Source organism: Canis lupus, chromosome 4 (assembly GCF_003254725.2).
Source record: "Canis lupus dingo isolate Sandy chromosome 4, ASM325472v2, whole genome shotgun sequence".
Taxonomy (NCBI): domain Eukaryota; kingdom Metazoa; phylum Chordata; class Mammalia; order Carnivora; family Canidae; genus Canis; species Canis lupus.
In genome coordinates, this window is record NC_064246.1 from 7,684,191 (window position 1) to 7,700,085 (window position 15,895).

Consider the following 15,895-nt stretch of genomic DNA (forward strand, 5'->3'; position numbering starts at 1 on the left):
CTACTAGGATTTGTATTCCCGGTAATTATTCTCAGAAATCTTTCCCTTTTTCTTTCATCTATCTGTGCTATGTGGTGCCCACTAAAACTCAGCACAGACATGGTAAGTGTACTGGGCCCAATCACAAAGATAAGAAGACCCTGTCTCCACCAGCATGGCCTGCAGGCGATAGGCATACCTAACACTGAAACCCATTGCCATAAAACAGAATGCTGCGTGGCTAGGCTTCCACCATATTTTAAAAGTAGTTTATTTTGCTCCTTGAGCAAGCAAGGTAGGATTACAGGTTGGGCCAAGGAAAGGAAGAGGATGGAGACAGAAATGGTGTCCTCAGACCAGAGAGTGTACCTAACTGATGCTGGGTGGCCCTCACAGCTACTGCCACACACAGTTGCTCCTCCTTTCTCTCTCCTCCCATTTGCTTTACTGTCTCTTTTCTCCATCTCTCCTTCCAGAGGTATCATGGGAGGAATCTCAGCCATGTTGAAGGTTGACAAGGCAGGTTGACCTTGGCTTCCTACATTTTGCCTCCTCATCCAGTGTCATTGCCAACCACTGGAGCATGGTGGGGCCTGGGCTGGGGAGCCTACAGGGGGATATGGGGTGGCTCTTCCAAGTGGTGCACATCCCATGGGAGGCTCTCAGTCACCCACATTCACTCAGATTTGGAGAGGGTAGGAGACTGGGCCAAGGAGGGTGGCCATTGGGGGAACTGCTGGATTCTGTCCCAAGCTTTTGTGTTGCAACTATATCCCTACTTAATTTATGACACTATGTCTTCCCCACTGTCTTAGTTTGTTTAGGCCACTGTAACAAAAATATCATAGTCAGAATGTTCATAAACAACAGAAATTTGTTTCTCACCGTTCTGGAGGCTGGGAAGTCTAAGAGCAAGGTGCTACCAGGTTGGGTGTCTGGTGAGAGTCTACTTCCTGTTCTTTTCACTGTGTCCTCAACATGGTGGAAAGGGCAAGAGACTTCTCTGGGGTCTCTTTTATAAAGTTACCAATACCATGTATGAGGGCCCCACACTCATGACCTAAACTCCTCTCAATAAGAACCATCATGTCAAGCATTAGAATTTAACATTAAGAATTTTAGAGGGACACAAACATTCAGCCAATAGCACCCATCAGTAATATGCCTGATCAAATATATTTAATTTTAAAGGAAGCCAGGTGAAAACGAGATACAATATTTTTTTCTGGACATTCATGAATTACTTTATGAAAATCAGAGATACCAGGAAATATCACAAAACTAGGTATAAGAATGAGGTGGAGCTGGTGTGCCATAATCAAAACAACAGACCCAGAAATGTTTGAGAGGTGGCAATAAATGGCTGGATGATTTATTTTGTGCAGGATTGTTTTTAGGAGCATTACTATAGCTACTTATTGTTTTTGCTTTGAAAGCAAGAACCCAAAGCTCTTCTTATAATTGAAAGATAGTAGAGGATAAGTGGTCATGAGTAAGCCTGTGGATTCAGGCTAACCTGGGTTAGCTCTGCAATGCAGCAGTACCGTCTACTTGGGCAAGCTAATTAATGTCTCTACACATCATTTCCTCATCTGACACCTGGGACAATACTTGTACTTCCCTTATAAGGTGGTCATAAGGAATCAAGGAAATAAGGGGTACTCAAGAACTCTTAACTTTTATCTTTTCCTGCTTTTGCTATCATCATTAGTTTCACCATCACCATGATAGAGCTGTTGGGGTGGCACAGGGACATTCCCTTCCATTTCACATATTATTACTTTTGGTTTTTCTTCTCTTCCAGTTTTATTAAGAAACAATTGATATACACCACTGTGTATGTGTAAGGCATATAGCATGATGATTTGATTTACATACATTGTAAAATAACGATCACAATGGGTTAACAATCATCTCCTATAGATACAATTTTTTAAAAAGAAAAAATTCTCCTTGTTATGAGAACTATTAGGATCTACCTCTTAAGTTTACTATGTATCACACAGTAGTGTGAACTACAGTCATCAAGGTGCACATACATCAGAGCCCTACTGCTTATTTATCTTATAACTCGGAGTTTGTACCTTTAATCATTCTTCCTTCAATCTCCCTTCAATCTCCCCCCCCCCCCCCCGCCCTTGCCTCCGGTAACCACAAACCTTATCTCTTTTTCTATGAGTTTAAGGTCATTTTTTAAAATTAGATTCCATATACAGTGAGATTACACAGTATTTGTCTTTCTCCATCTGATTTACTTCATTTAGCATAATGCCCTCAAGGTCTGACCATGTTGTCACAAATGGTAGAATTTCTTCATTTTTTATGGCTGAATAATAATCCCCTGTGTGAAGTGAAATAATTTCTTTATTTATTCATCCATTGCTGGACCATTAGGTTGTTTCAATTGTAATTGACTATTGTAAATAAACTGCCATGAACACAAGGGTGAGGGTACAAATATCTTTTCAAGTTAGTGTTTTCATTTCTTTTGGATGTATTCCCAGGAGCAGAGTTACTGGATCATATGGTATTGTTATTTTTAATTTTTTGAGGAACCTCCATGCTGTTTTCCACAGTGGCTGCACCAGTTTGCATTCCCAGCAGCAGTGCATGAGGATTCTCTTTTCTCCACATCCTCACCAGAATTTGTGATCCCTTGTCTTTTTGATATGGCCATTCTAACAAGGCATGAGGTGATATCTCACTGTAGTTTTAATATGCATTTCCCTAATGACTAGCAATGGCATTGGGCATTTTTTCATGTACCTGCTGGTCATTCATATGTTTTCTTTGGAAAAATGTCTTCTTGGGGCCTTCATCCATTTTTATGTTGGATTATTTGCTTTCTGCTACTGAATTTTATGACATCTTCATATATTTTGGATATTAACACCTTATCAGATATGTGATTTGCAAATATTTTTCCCCATCCTGTAGAGTGAGTTTTCATTTTGTTGATTTTTTTGTGTGTGTGCGTAAGCCTTTTTAGTTTGATATAATTCCACTTGTTTATTTTTAATTTTGTTGCTGGTGCTTTAAGTGTGGTTTCCTAAAAATCATTACCAAAACCTGTGTCAAGGAGTGTTATGCCTACATTTTCTTCTAGGAGTTTCGTGGTGTCAGGTCTTACATATAAGTCTTTAACTCAGGTTGAGTTAATTTTTAGGAGTGGGGTAAGATAGAGGTCAAGTTTCATTCTTTTATATGTGAATAGACAGTTTTCCTGGCACCATTTATTGAAGAAACTGTCTTTTCCCCCATGGAATATTCTTGGCTGTCGTGTCAAATATTAGTTGACATAAAGTTTGGATTTATTTCTGGGCTCTCTATTGTATTCCATTGTCCAGTTTTCTGTTTTTACGCCTGTACCATACTGTTTTAATTACTATAATTTTATAGCATAGCTTAAAATCAGGTATTGTGATGTCTCCTGATCTGTTCTTCTTTCTCAGGATTTCTTTAGCTATTCAGGGTCTTTTGAGGTTCCACATAAATTATAAGATTCTTTTTTTTAACTTATATAAAAATGCCATTGGGATCTTGATAGAATTGCATTGAATCTATAGTGGCTTTTAGTTGTATTGACATATTAGCAATATTAATTCTTCCAGTCCATAAACACAGGATGTTTTTCCATTTATTTAGATCTTCTCTGATTTCTTTCATCAACGTCTCTCATAGTTCTCAGAGTAGAGATCTTTTACCTCCTTAATTACCTAAGCTTTTTATTGCATTACTGCATTGTAAATGAGATCAGTTTTTTATCTTGTTTTCAGAAAATTCATTGCTAGTGTATAGAAATGCTACTGATTTTTATACGTTAATTTTGTATTCTGCAACTTGACTAAATTCATTGATTAGCTCTAAACAGTGTTTTAGTTGAGTCTTTAAAGTATTTTGTACATAAAATCATGTCATCTGTAAATAGAGACAATTTTACATCTTCTTTTTCAATTCTAATGCCTTTTTCTTTTTCTTATCTGATTGCTCTTGCCAGAACTTCCAGTACTATTTTCAATAGGAGTGATGAGATTAGGCACTGCACGTCTTATTCCTGATCTTACAGAAAAAGTTTTCAATCTTTCACCACTGAGTATAATATTGGCTATGAGCTTGTCATATTTAGCCTTTGTTATGTTGAGATAAGTTTCTACTATGCCTAATTCATTAAGTTTCCATGGTGAGTGGTTGTTGATTTTTTGTTGACTGCTTTGTCTGTGTCTGCTGAGATGATCATATGATTCTTTTCCTTCATTCTATTAACTCCTGTAAGATCAGGAATAAGATGTGCGGTGCCTAATCTCCAATCCAGAAGTAACATACTGATTTGCACATGTTGAACCACCTTTGTATCCCTGGTATAAATCCCACTTGATCATGGTGAATGCTCCTTTCAATGTGTGCTGAATTCAGTTTGCTAGCATTTTGTTGAGAAGGGTTTTTGCTAATAGGACTATAAATTGAGCTTAATTTATAGAGCAGCTTTACAACTTGATCAGTGCTCTCCTGGGGTTGAGAATCAGAAGTATAATAGGATTTTTCACAAGTTGTGAGAAGAACAGAAATTTTGAATTATAGTGTATTAATGCCAGATAAATGTTCAATATATCCAGTAGAGATAAAGTATTCTTCATTTTAGAATTATTTCTAGCCTCGGTCACCCATTGAACTTAGAATACTGAACAGATATGAGACTGGCTTCCTTGAGAGGCAGTGGGGCACAGTAGAAAGAAGAAAGCTGTACGTTTCACAATTCCAAAAGCACGGTGCACATGAACTATAATGGGAATGATGTCCCTGGATTTGGCAGTGCCATTGAGGCTCAGAGAAAAAGCAATGTCTTTGAGGTCAGAGAAAATGGGATTCAGGCCCAGTCCCAGATATGAAAGCAGATATGTTACCAAACCTCAGACCCACTTCCTAACATGTAAATTGAGAGAAATTATTCCTATATGTTAGGTTTCTGTGAGAATTAGAAATAATAAATATGTAGGGCACAGCTTGTATTCAACAGGTGCTCAATACAGAGTAATTTTTTTAAAGATTTATTTATTTATTTATTTATTTATTTATTTATTTATTTATTTAATTTATGATAGACATAGAGAGAGAGAGAGGCAGAGACCCAGGAGGAGGGAGAAGCAGGCTCCATGCCGGGAGCCTGACGTGGGACTCAATCCCAGGCCTCCAGGATCGCACCCTGGGCCAAAGGCAGGCTCTAAACCACTGAGCCATCCAGGGATCCCCAGAGTAATTATTAATATTACCATAACTCGTCACTTCTATAACTCTATTAGTTCTAATATTAAATATGGGATAAACAGTTATAGTCCATATCGGTGGTTTCCAAGTATTTTTAAATAATGGTACTTCCTATAAGCATCTTTCCAGTTACCATTTAATCATATGGTCCTGCCTGATTGTGAAGCCCTAAGAGAAGAGGATAAATTTCATTTGATAGTTATTTTGTAAGGTTACATTCCCAGGTCGAGCTGCCACTCTGAATAACTCCGAGGGCACCATTCTAAGGAATTCCAGGTCCTGGCACTGCCAATGATTTAATAGGCACTGTACTTGTAATTTAAGACATTGCCACCAGGTGTCAGCGCTGAGCAACAATCACAGGGTATAGATACTCTGGATCCCCACATCCAGAAGCAATAGATAATACAACTCAGTGCTGAAACTGAGCCATACATCAGGTAGGTTAATCATGAGTCAGTATAATACAGACACCCTATTGCTCTGGAAACACTTCTTGGCAGACTTTGGTTCACTCATTCATTCACTTACTGAATCAACAAATATTTACTAACTCTGCCAGGAACTTCTAAGTTAAAGTTTTGTAAGTAAACTTTCTCCTGGTCACTGCCATAAGCAAGTCCCTAAGGCATCTTCTGTAGATCCATACGCCAGCACAAATCAGAACAGAGAGGAACTGTTCTGACTCCCTTACTCCTCCACCTGACCTGAGGATGAATCATAACAAGGGCTCTGACCATCTTGAGGAGTCCAGGCTGGTTTGGCTTCTTCCGTGTTGAATCACCAGGAAATCAGGACTACCTAAAGCAGGCAGGAATGGTCTGGCTCTACTCTGGGCAACTGAGAACTACCGTGATCTAGAGATCCTCCCAGAACAAAACATGAGCCCGGGACTCAGCAAAAGTAATTCTCTGGGGCATAACCTAGTTTGGGAACCAGTATCAGAAGTGGACCCAAAGCAGATCACTAAAGGGGAAGCAACTTGCCCAGCCCTGAGTTTATCAAGTGAGGGACAGAAGGGTGATGGCCAGCTATTCAAGCAGCAGGTAGGGAACTAATAGTAAATCTGAGTGGCAGTCAAGCTTCTGGACCTCCACCCAGACTGCTGCTCACCAGTGAACCCCTGAAACCAGAACTGTAACTGGCTTGCAATCTCCTACATTTAGTTCTCAAGCCATCAGCAGTACATAATGACATCATGCTGCTCGACCTCTGCCAAACAGCTGCAAGCAAGTTTCTGCGTCCCCTTGTCACTCGTCTGTGCTGATGGGTACCTTCTCTTTCAGCACCTTCGGACACACATTTCCCTAGGGACACAATGATATAAATGGTGGTTAGGATCTCAGACTAGCCACCAAAACCTGTTTAAGGCTGAGCAGGCCACATGGGGCAACAGCTCAGAGCATTGCTCCAGAGGCTCACTGTCCGGCAGAACCCCAGCTGTCACTTCCTGGCTCTGGGACTCTGGGCAGCAGACTTAACCTCAGGCTCATTGTGAATCAAAGTAATGACAGCAACCTTACACCGTTACAGTGAGGATCAAATGTGTTCACATGTACAAATCACTTAGAGCCATGCCTGGCGCGCGCGCGCGCACACACACACACACACACACACACACATTCAGACAACATTAGAGAGAAAGCACTGGAGGAGCTTCCAGAAGTACATGTTCATCAGCCCTGGGCTCCCTGTAACCTTGAACCTTAAGCTGCCACTAAACTTCTCTGACCTCACATTTCTTACATGTAAATCAGAGTGGTTAAATTACATGATCTCTGAGGTCCCTCCAATTCAAAAACTAAAGAAAGCGATGCCTGGGTGGCTCAGTGGTTGAGCGTCTGCATTCAGCTCAGGTGTGATCCCGGGGTCCTGGGATCAAGTCTCGCATTGGGCTCCCTGCAGGGAGCCTGCTTCTCCCTCTGCTTATGTCTCTGCCTCCCTCTGTGTGTCTCTCATGAATAAATAAATAAAATCTTTAAAAAAAAACTAAAGAAAAATAATACTGGGAACATGTTGTTAGTGTGTTTTCTGAAATTCCCTATTTAAAAAAATATATAGTCTTCTTTTTCAGTGATGTTGATAGTGAGAACCTGGTTGATCTCAAAGTCCCTGGCTTATAACCAGTCCCAGAGGCCTCCAGGCAACTTTTCCCTCTAGGCTTGATGCCCAGAGCCCACAGCTGGCCCATGGGCCCCTCTGTCACTTAGACTCCTGGCATCATATTGGCAGTCAGGTGTGAGCAACTGCTGCCACTCGCCCCCACCACCAGCCTACTTGTCGGAGGCCTTTTAAATTATAAGACCAGGAGAAAATCAGAAGTAGTTCTTCAAGAAAAAAAAAATGGTGGAGTGCCTCATTTAGAACAACTCTTTCTCGTCAGTCTCAAAAGAAAACCAGCCTTATCCTTCATTGTTTCTTTCCTTCCCATCTGGGTTTTAAGCCATTAAAAGCCCCTTTTCTGCCCCCCCCTCCCCCGCCCCGAACTCCTTGAGTCACACTGGGCTTCATGAACCAGATCAGCTACAGAATGGTCTGCAAAAACGCATCTGTTTGCTTGTCCTAAGCAGCTTCCCTGCTGTGCACTCTGAGAAAGGCTGAGGACTTGCACTTTGGAGAGATCAGGCTTGTCTTTGCTTGAAGCCAGTGGCGTGCACCTTGGCAGCACGGTGCCACGGGGGCTCATTAAGCCTGGGAAAAATAACAACACAGTGGCAGACTAAGAGACGACAGCATGAATGATTTAAGCCATTTTCGAAGTCTCGGGGTTAAAAATACATTCTCTTGGCTGTAAGATTGTGTATTGTGATCAAGACTACTTGAGGACAGGATTTCCATACTTTGTCAGGAGTGGGGGAGGTGAGCACGAGAGGAAGGATGAAGAGAACAATAAGGTTCCTTGAGGCTGGCTCTGTGAAAGACTAGCCTGTCGCAAACAAGAGGGCACAGCCTTCCATACTTGGGAAACAAGCAAAGGGTCGTCTCTGAATGCCACTGTCCTCTGCGCAGAAGCTCTGTGTAACCACATCATCCCCACCTTTGTTGGTGCCCAGTTATCTAGTTTTCATATGCTAAGTGTAGGCATCCTCAATAGGTGCTTTCTCTAACTTGAATGAATAAACACAAGAATGAAATGTTAGAGAGATGATAGAATAAATCTCCTCTAGGGAAGAGGAAAGAAGGAAAGGAAAGGAAAGGAAAGGAAAGGAAAGGAAAGGAAAGGAAAGGAAAGGAAAGGAAAGGAAAGGAAAGGAAAGGAAAGGAAAGGAAAGGAAGGAAAGGAAAGGAAAGGAAAGGAAAGGAAAGGAAAGGGAAAGGGAAAGGAAAGGGAAAGGAAAGGAAAGGGAAAGGAAAGGAAAGGAAAGGAAAGGAAAGGAAAGGAAAAGGAAAGGAAAAGGAAAGGAAAAGGAAAGGAAAAGGAAAGGAAAAGGAAAGGAAAGGAGAAAGAAAGTTCCCTAACTCAGAGCCCATGCTCCTGTGCAGGGTGGCTTGAATCCAGACCCACAAGAGAACTACTGAAGGGAGTTCCCAGGTCCAAGTAGGCAATGCAGGTCCCAGCATGGGACTGTAAAGGATGGAGTGGCCAGGAAGGGACAGGAAGCTGGCACTACTCTCGGATTTCAGTGAGACTGTGATAGGGATTCAGCCAGCTGCAGGCATTGGAGGAACTTAAGTCTGCTCAACAGAGCCCATTACCAAAGGAATGGTATCATTCCTATCATTTGGAAACCAGCTCCTCAACTACTTGCCCATCCTCTTTGTTCCCACAGAAATCCACCTACATATTTGTCATCACATTTTATGATGTCTATCCACTTATTTGTATGTCCTCTCCAACACTTATCTCCTTTGTGTCCTAAACGTTTGGCACAGAATGGCTCCCCATGAGTGGAGCAAAAGGAAGGGCAATCTGGGAGCAGGGAATGTTGGCAATGCATACAAGTGGGTGGGGAGTTTCCAGGAAGCCTGGTTCCCACAAAGAGCCCTGAGCTATAAGACAGAGGACAGTGATGCAGCAAGAATGCTAGAGCTTTCCTAATTCTCGGGATGCCAGACATGTTACCAAGACAGGATTCGATATCCAGAACATGACAAAGTAGCAACTACCTCAACTACCAGTGGGTAGAAAGCAGGTCTTACGAAGCTGAAGCATCAGATTGAACAGAGATGTATCAATAGCAGAAAATGACCTGATTAGCCTGAGTTTTGACTTTCCTAACCTAGAAGTGGGTATATATGCCTCATGCTTTGGATCAAGTATTGGTCTTGGACTTCTAGGCCACTAAAGGGCTATCCTTGGAGATCATGTGGCCCCGGTCACAGCGAGTGGAAATCCAGGCAAGGAATGAGAATGCAGGACTTTTCCCTCCTCTCTGTCTCAAAGAAAAGGGGATTCTCCTTGGTAGCTGGAGAACACGGAGTTGGAAGGACAATCAGTATGCTATCACCATCCCCAAAGGTTTTGTGAATCGGTTACGGGAACACACTGCAACAAAAACATTTGCCATTAATGTTAATAGTAAAAACTATGGCCATTAAAAACTTTATCGTTGGACTATCTGGAATTCGAAGTAAAAATTCCAGGAAACCAATGGACTTCTGAAAAAAGTACATGAAGCGATGAAGACAATGTATCATCCCCTTGGGAAAGCCTCATTCCTCAAAGCTGGCCTTCCTTAAAGGAGGTCACGGAAGGAGCATGAGAACTGAATTCACATCTGAACCCTCTCTCCATCAGGCTTTCAGTCCTTAGATTTAGTGGAGGATAAATCTCGGCCCCTGCCTTTAAATCCAAAGAGTTTCCTTTCCCTTTTGTTCCCCTTGGCTTTCCTCCTACTGTGTGTAAAAGTGGTATTACTCCCTCAGCTCTCTGTTTGGGCTGATCTCTTAACATTCAAACTCAAAGGTAGCCACTGAAACTGGGTCAGGCACAGATATGAGAGCCTGAGACTAATCACCAAATTTATAAAAATTGTGATCCAGCTCTCCTCTGTGCCACGAGCACAGAAGCTGCTGGTACCAAGGAGCATGTAGTGAAGACAGACTTTCGATAAGAGCCCTCGTCCCCCTGCCATACTAGATGCTGTAATATTTGATCTGGCATTCTGAATTTGACTATCCTGAATTTTATATTCTAGACTTCACATAGACAACACACTAGTGCTTTTCGTGTACACCTGCTTTTCACGTGGGTTTAGAGAGCACTAAAGGTATTAATTTGCTCGTCCCTAAATAAGTGTGTCCTGTTCCCTTAAGTCTCTCCACAAACACGGTTTGTAGAAGAGCTTTTCCTTTCAGTAAGTCAACTGACAACAGCAGTACCAGGTTAGGGATGTTCTTGGAAGTGTAATAACTGATTCTCTGCAGGAGCACATAGTCCTGGTTCTGCTAGTTACCGTGGTGGCAGCTGGAACTGCTAGTCGTCACTGAGGGCTTCTTAGGGTTCAGGTATTATTCCTGAGGCTGCAGTGACAATGTACCACAAGGGTCACTTAAGACAACAGAAATGTATTGTCTCACAGTTTTAGCAGCCAGAAGGTCAAAATCATGCTGTGGTAGGGCTGGTTCTTTCTGGAAGCTCTCAGGGGGAATCTGTTCCGCGACTCTCTTCCTAGCTTCTGCTGGTTGCCAGCAACCTTGGTGCCCCCTTGGCTTGCAAATATATCACACCAATCTCTGCCTTCCCCTTTGGGGTCTCTGTGCCTCAAGTCTCCTTTCTCTTAAGAGAACATCAGTCACTGGATCATTCAGGGTCTATCCTAAATCCAGAACAATCTCATCTCCAGATACTTAAATTAGGAGCACCTGGGTGGCTCAGTGGTTGAGCATCTGCCTTCAGCTTAGGTTGTGATCCCAGAATCCTGGGATCGAGTCCCATATCAGGCATCCCCTCAGGGAGCCTGCTTCTCCCTCTGCCTATGTCTCTCTGCCTTGCTCTCTGTATCTCTCATGAATAAATAAATACAATCTTTTATTAAAAAAAAGATGCTTAAGTTAATTGTGTCTTCAAAGACCCTATTTCCAAAGAAGTTCACATTCACAGGTATCAGGGGTTAAAACTTGGAAAAACTTTTGCAGGGGAGGGGGGACAATTTGCCCTGTTACAGATGTAATAGGAAGCACTTTGTATGTTTTATCTCACCGATGGAGGAATCCTTTGAGGTTGTCTTGTCCCATGACCCATGAACATTCTCAACAACATACCTGACGTCAGTCATTCAGCAGCAGCTTGACTAGCTCCCGAGCGAGGGAACTTTCAAACCTGACAGAAGCCGTGCCAGCTTCATACTGCTCTAGCACTCTCAAGATCTTCCTGGATGCCTAGCCTCACCGCAGAGTTACTAATTCTATTACCATCTGTGAGATAAGAAACTGAGGCCAGAGCAATATATGACTTGGTTAAGGTCATGCAAATAGTGAGGAGGGATCTAGGTCTCACACATTCTTAACTACACACCATTCTGATTCTGCAGGGAGACTACAGGGGAGGAGGCAAAGCTTCCAGATGAGTTCACCATAAAAAGATAAACCTTGAAGTCCAGAATAACCTTGCCATATACGATGCCATCCCAACCTCACCTTATCCATAAAACAAATGTTGAACTAACTGGTGCCAGCCCAAAAATCAGAACAAAAGAATCATTTAAAAAACAAACAAAACTGAAAACCCTGTTGCAAATGTTGTTCTATCCACAGAGCAGTTGCTTTTTCTTCTGCTTGGCTGTGAACACCCTCATGTACATCCCCATAAGGAAAATTAGGATTCCCAATATCACTCCTCTTCTTCCCTCAGATTGTTCACATTATTATCCTCACGTCACCTACGCAGATATATTCACACCCTCCCCACACACACTCTGCTGCACATCACACAAATGTTTCAATAGGTTTTCCAGGGGAAACATTTCCATCCCGTACTATGGTGCTCACATGTGCTTTCTTTGACAAGAATGCCCCTCACCCTTCCAGCTCCCACATGTGAACAAACACGCAGCCTCACTTGTGTGTACAGCTGTGTGTGCTCTGCCGCAAAGGGTCCGGCACCACGTGTGGGCTGTCCCGCCAGGGACAGATGGCCCGTCGAGGGAGGTAGGCTTTCCCTCTGTTTTCAGTTCTGCTGCTTTCCTTTGATTGATTGTTGCCCTTCCTCACCTGGGGGAAAAAGTTCATCTTTGTCACTTTACATGTATTTATATGACAAGCTCCTTTAATTCTGTGATTAAATTGTTATTGAGCATAAAGACACAGTGAAATAAGCAATTCTTAAGCTCAGAATACAGGACAGAGCAGGTAAAGGGACATGGGCAGGACTTGTCCAATGAATACAAATGAATGCTCAGATCTATAACTTCGGAATCCAAGCACCTACCTCGCAAGCTCCCATCAGGCCTCCTCTTGTGGGACTGTACTCTTGGTGAACCGCAAAGCCCACAGAAGCAGATTTCTCATTTCTAGTTCCTGGGCTGCTCCACTTTGTCCCCCTCACACCTGATCTGCAGCTGTCCTAGGAAGATGGCATAAGCCAGAGCTAACTGCTGACATCCCCTCTGTACTGATGCAGGCACACTGGAAACACGTCCTGGCCAAATCCACAGCCCCACAGAGAGGCTTTCTGGGGTACAAGCCCAAGAAATAGCCTGAACGTGCACTCCACAGGGTGAGCCTGAAAGGCTGTGGGAGTTGGTGCGAAGTCTGTCGGTGAAGAAAAACATACCAGGTGAGGTGATGTCTGTCTACAGCCGTCAGTGACTGAAAAGGCTCCTTTCAAGGCCCCAAAGCAAAACACTGTGGGAGGAAAGAAAGGTGAGGCAAAATCTCCAGTCAAAAGTTTGAACTGCCAACACCTTCAAGCACCTGGCACCAGGGAGAGATGGAAGGAGCCCTCGGGAGAGCAAATGTGCAGGAGCCCCAGGAACCACGGTGCAGGACAGCTACATGGGCACCGGCTAACTTCTCATTCGAGTCAGTTTAGGTAGATTAAAACCATTTCGGCTTTTGTTTTAAAAAGTAAATATTGCATGTCCTCAAGTTGGGGGTTGATAGTGTGAATCCTGGGTGCCACTCACATGATAGTTTGTTTGCAAGCTGGATTTTCCGAGTAGGTTGGAAGCATGAAAGGTATTCTGGAAGAGGCAGACTGCTTCAAGGCTGGGCCCAAGGGGCTATCAAGGCATCTGTCCAGAAATTCTAAAGGGAGGGGCCTCTGGGGTTGTCCTTGCTGACCTGGTGTCACCTCCTGCCTCAGTTCCCCCCATGTGGGTCATCCCATAGACTGACGTGGGGCTGAATGTCAGGATGGCTATTCACTCCGGAATTAGGATACCCCGATACCAGTCCCCGCTCCACCACTCACTAGACCTTCAAGTCAACTAAACTTCTCTATGCTTCACATTCTTCATCTGTGAAAATGGATTATAATGATACAAGCCTCCAGGGCTCAGTGTAAGGATTAAATGCAACAACACATGTAAAAACTTTAGATTTGTGCACAGAACATAGTAAACACTTAATAAATGTTAGTAATCATTGCCACCTTTGTGCTATCAAAACCTCATGCCAGCTCCACAGCTAAGGCTAGCTGAGCACCTGCCCTGTGCCAGATATTCCCACAGCAGGGGCCAGCCATACCTGCATTAGTTCCCTCACTTCTTAAGGTGACCCCACTGAAGAAAGGGTCGAGAGATACAATTCTTTTATCATAGAGGAGGAAACTGAAGTTGACAGTAAGTGCTCTGCCCAAAGTGGGCGGCAGAACAGGGCTCACCCATGTCCCTGTGCCTCAGAGGCAGAGTTCTAGGTGGCCACACCCAACTGTCCTCAATCAGGTATGAATACTCTATTAAGTGGCTTTCTCTGAGTGGTAGAAAATGTAAAATGAGAAGAGAGAGATCATTTGAAATGGAGACAAGTAGCCAGTGAGGATCCCAACTTGTTTCTTTAACTTGATTCTTTGAAGAATCCAATCATGACATTATTTTCTCTACCAACATCTTAATTAAACATGAATTTACCAGGTAAAGTGGGTGAGAAGCAAATCAAAGTGAAAGGTCAACAGTTACATCACCTTTCCCCAGTTGAGAGCATAGGGTTTTGGGCTCACAAAGTTGAAGGAAGAAAACGCTACCACACCCACATTGTTCTGCAGGTGCTGCAATGTGCTCACCATCATGAAATATCCAGGATTTAACGTGCAAGCCTTATTGGCAATCCCAAGTTCAAGCGCTATCAATGCAGCCCCAAGCCAGGGTCTGAGGAAGAAAGGGAGCCCCCAGGGCCATGGTTTTCAACCAGGTAGGATTATCCAATAAAATAAAATACAGGATGTGCAGTTAATCTGATATCAGATAAGCAATGAATGATTTTTAATATAAGTATATTCCAAAATTGCATGGAACATACTAATCCTAAAAAATTATTCATAAGCAACAATGTTCACAGCATTATACACAATAGGCAAAAGGTATAAACAACACAAATGTCCATCAACAGAGAAATGGATAAACAAACTGGTATATCCATGTAATGGAATATTATTCACTTAAAAAGAAAGTAAGTTCTGACACAGGCTACAACATGGATGAAGGACATTATGCTAAAGGAAATAAGCCTGTCACAAATGGACAAATACTGTTTAATTTCACTTATATGGGGCTCCTAGAATAGTTAAATTCATAGAGACAGAAAGTGGAATGGTGGTTGCCAGGAGTGCGGAGGTAGGGATGGAAGGAACAGGAATATACTGTTCATAGGGACAGTTTTTCAGTCTAAGAAGATAAAAAATTTCTGGAGATGGATGGTGGTGCTGGTTGCCCAACAACCAAATGTACTCAATGCTACCAAACTGTACCCTTAAAAATAATTAAAACAGCAAATTTTATGTTATGTATATTTAACCACAATTTTAAAAGTTACATTTGGCTTAAAATTCAAATTTAACTGGCGTTCCTGTGTTTTTATTAGCCCCATCACCAGGGACATTTGGCAAGGGACATTTTTAATCATCATGATTGAGGGCGGATACTACTGGGATTTAATAGGTAGAAGCCAATGATGCTGCTCAACATCTTGCAGGCCACTAGACAGCCCCAAAAACAAGAATGATCTGGTGCAGAAGGTCTACTGTGCTGAGGTTGAGAAGCTCTGCCCCCAAGGGAGATGCAGGGGAACCTCACAGATTTTGCCTGGGGCCTAGAAATTTAAACTTCAGCCACATCCAAAAGGCAGATTCCCACAGGGAAATAAAAATGAACAAATCCTATCTGTAGTAAGGCACACCTAAAAATTATCTGTAATCACTTTGCACATTATTTTTGTACACAAAATTCTGTTTGCAAAAGAAACTGCAATTGCTATTGTGCATTTTCAAAAATAGACACCCTTACAGAATTCATTTGGACTCATTCTGATGAAGACAAAGAGTTTATCAGAAAAGGTCTTTCTGTCCAGTCTCAGCCTCAATATGTTTGGTGAGGCACTTTAACCACAAAAACAAAATTAGGAGGGGGAAGGGGGAAAGGGGAAGGGGAAAAAAAAACAAAAAACAAAATTAGGAGATTAGCTAAGGATGAAATGAGACCAAATCCCCATAGCAAAGTTCCATGCACCGGCCAGAAGACACGTACTCAGCCCACTGCGACAAAAACACCCAACTGGA

The 15,895-nt window shown here is 42.6% G+C and overlaps 1 protein-coding gene across 7 annotated transcripts in view; it reads right to left on the reverse strand.

Annotated features, from left to right (window-relative positions):
- DISC1 (DISC1 scaffold protein) overlaps nt 1–15,895 on the reverse strand; it is a 351,152-nt gene that overhangs the window by 96,030 nt on the left and 239,227 nt on the right. The window contains exon 10 of one of the 7 annotated variants that reach the window (XM_049108926.1): nt 12,214–12,393. The exons of the other annotated variants lie outside the window; for them this stretch is intronic. Within the exon in view, the coding sequence (XP_048964883.1) occupies nt 12,350–12,393 (44 nt within the window). The 3' untranslated portion in view covers nt 12,214–12,349. Of the gene's footprint in view, nt 1–12,213; nt 12,394–15,895 lie in introns of those variants that run through there. 7 annotated transcript variants of the gene reach the window in all.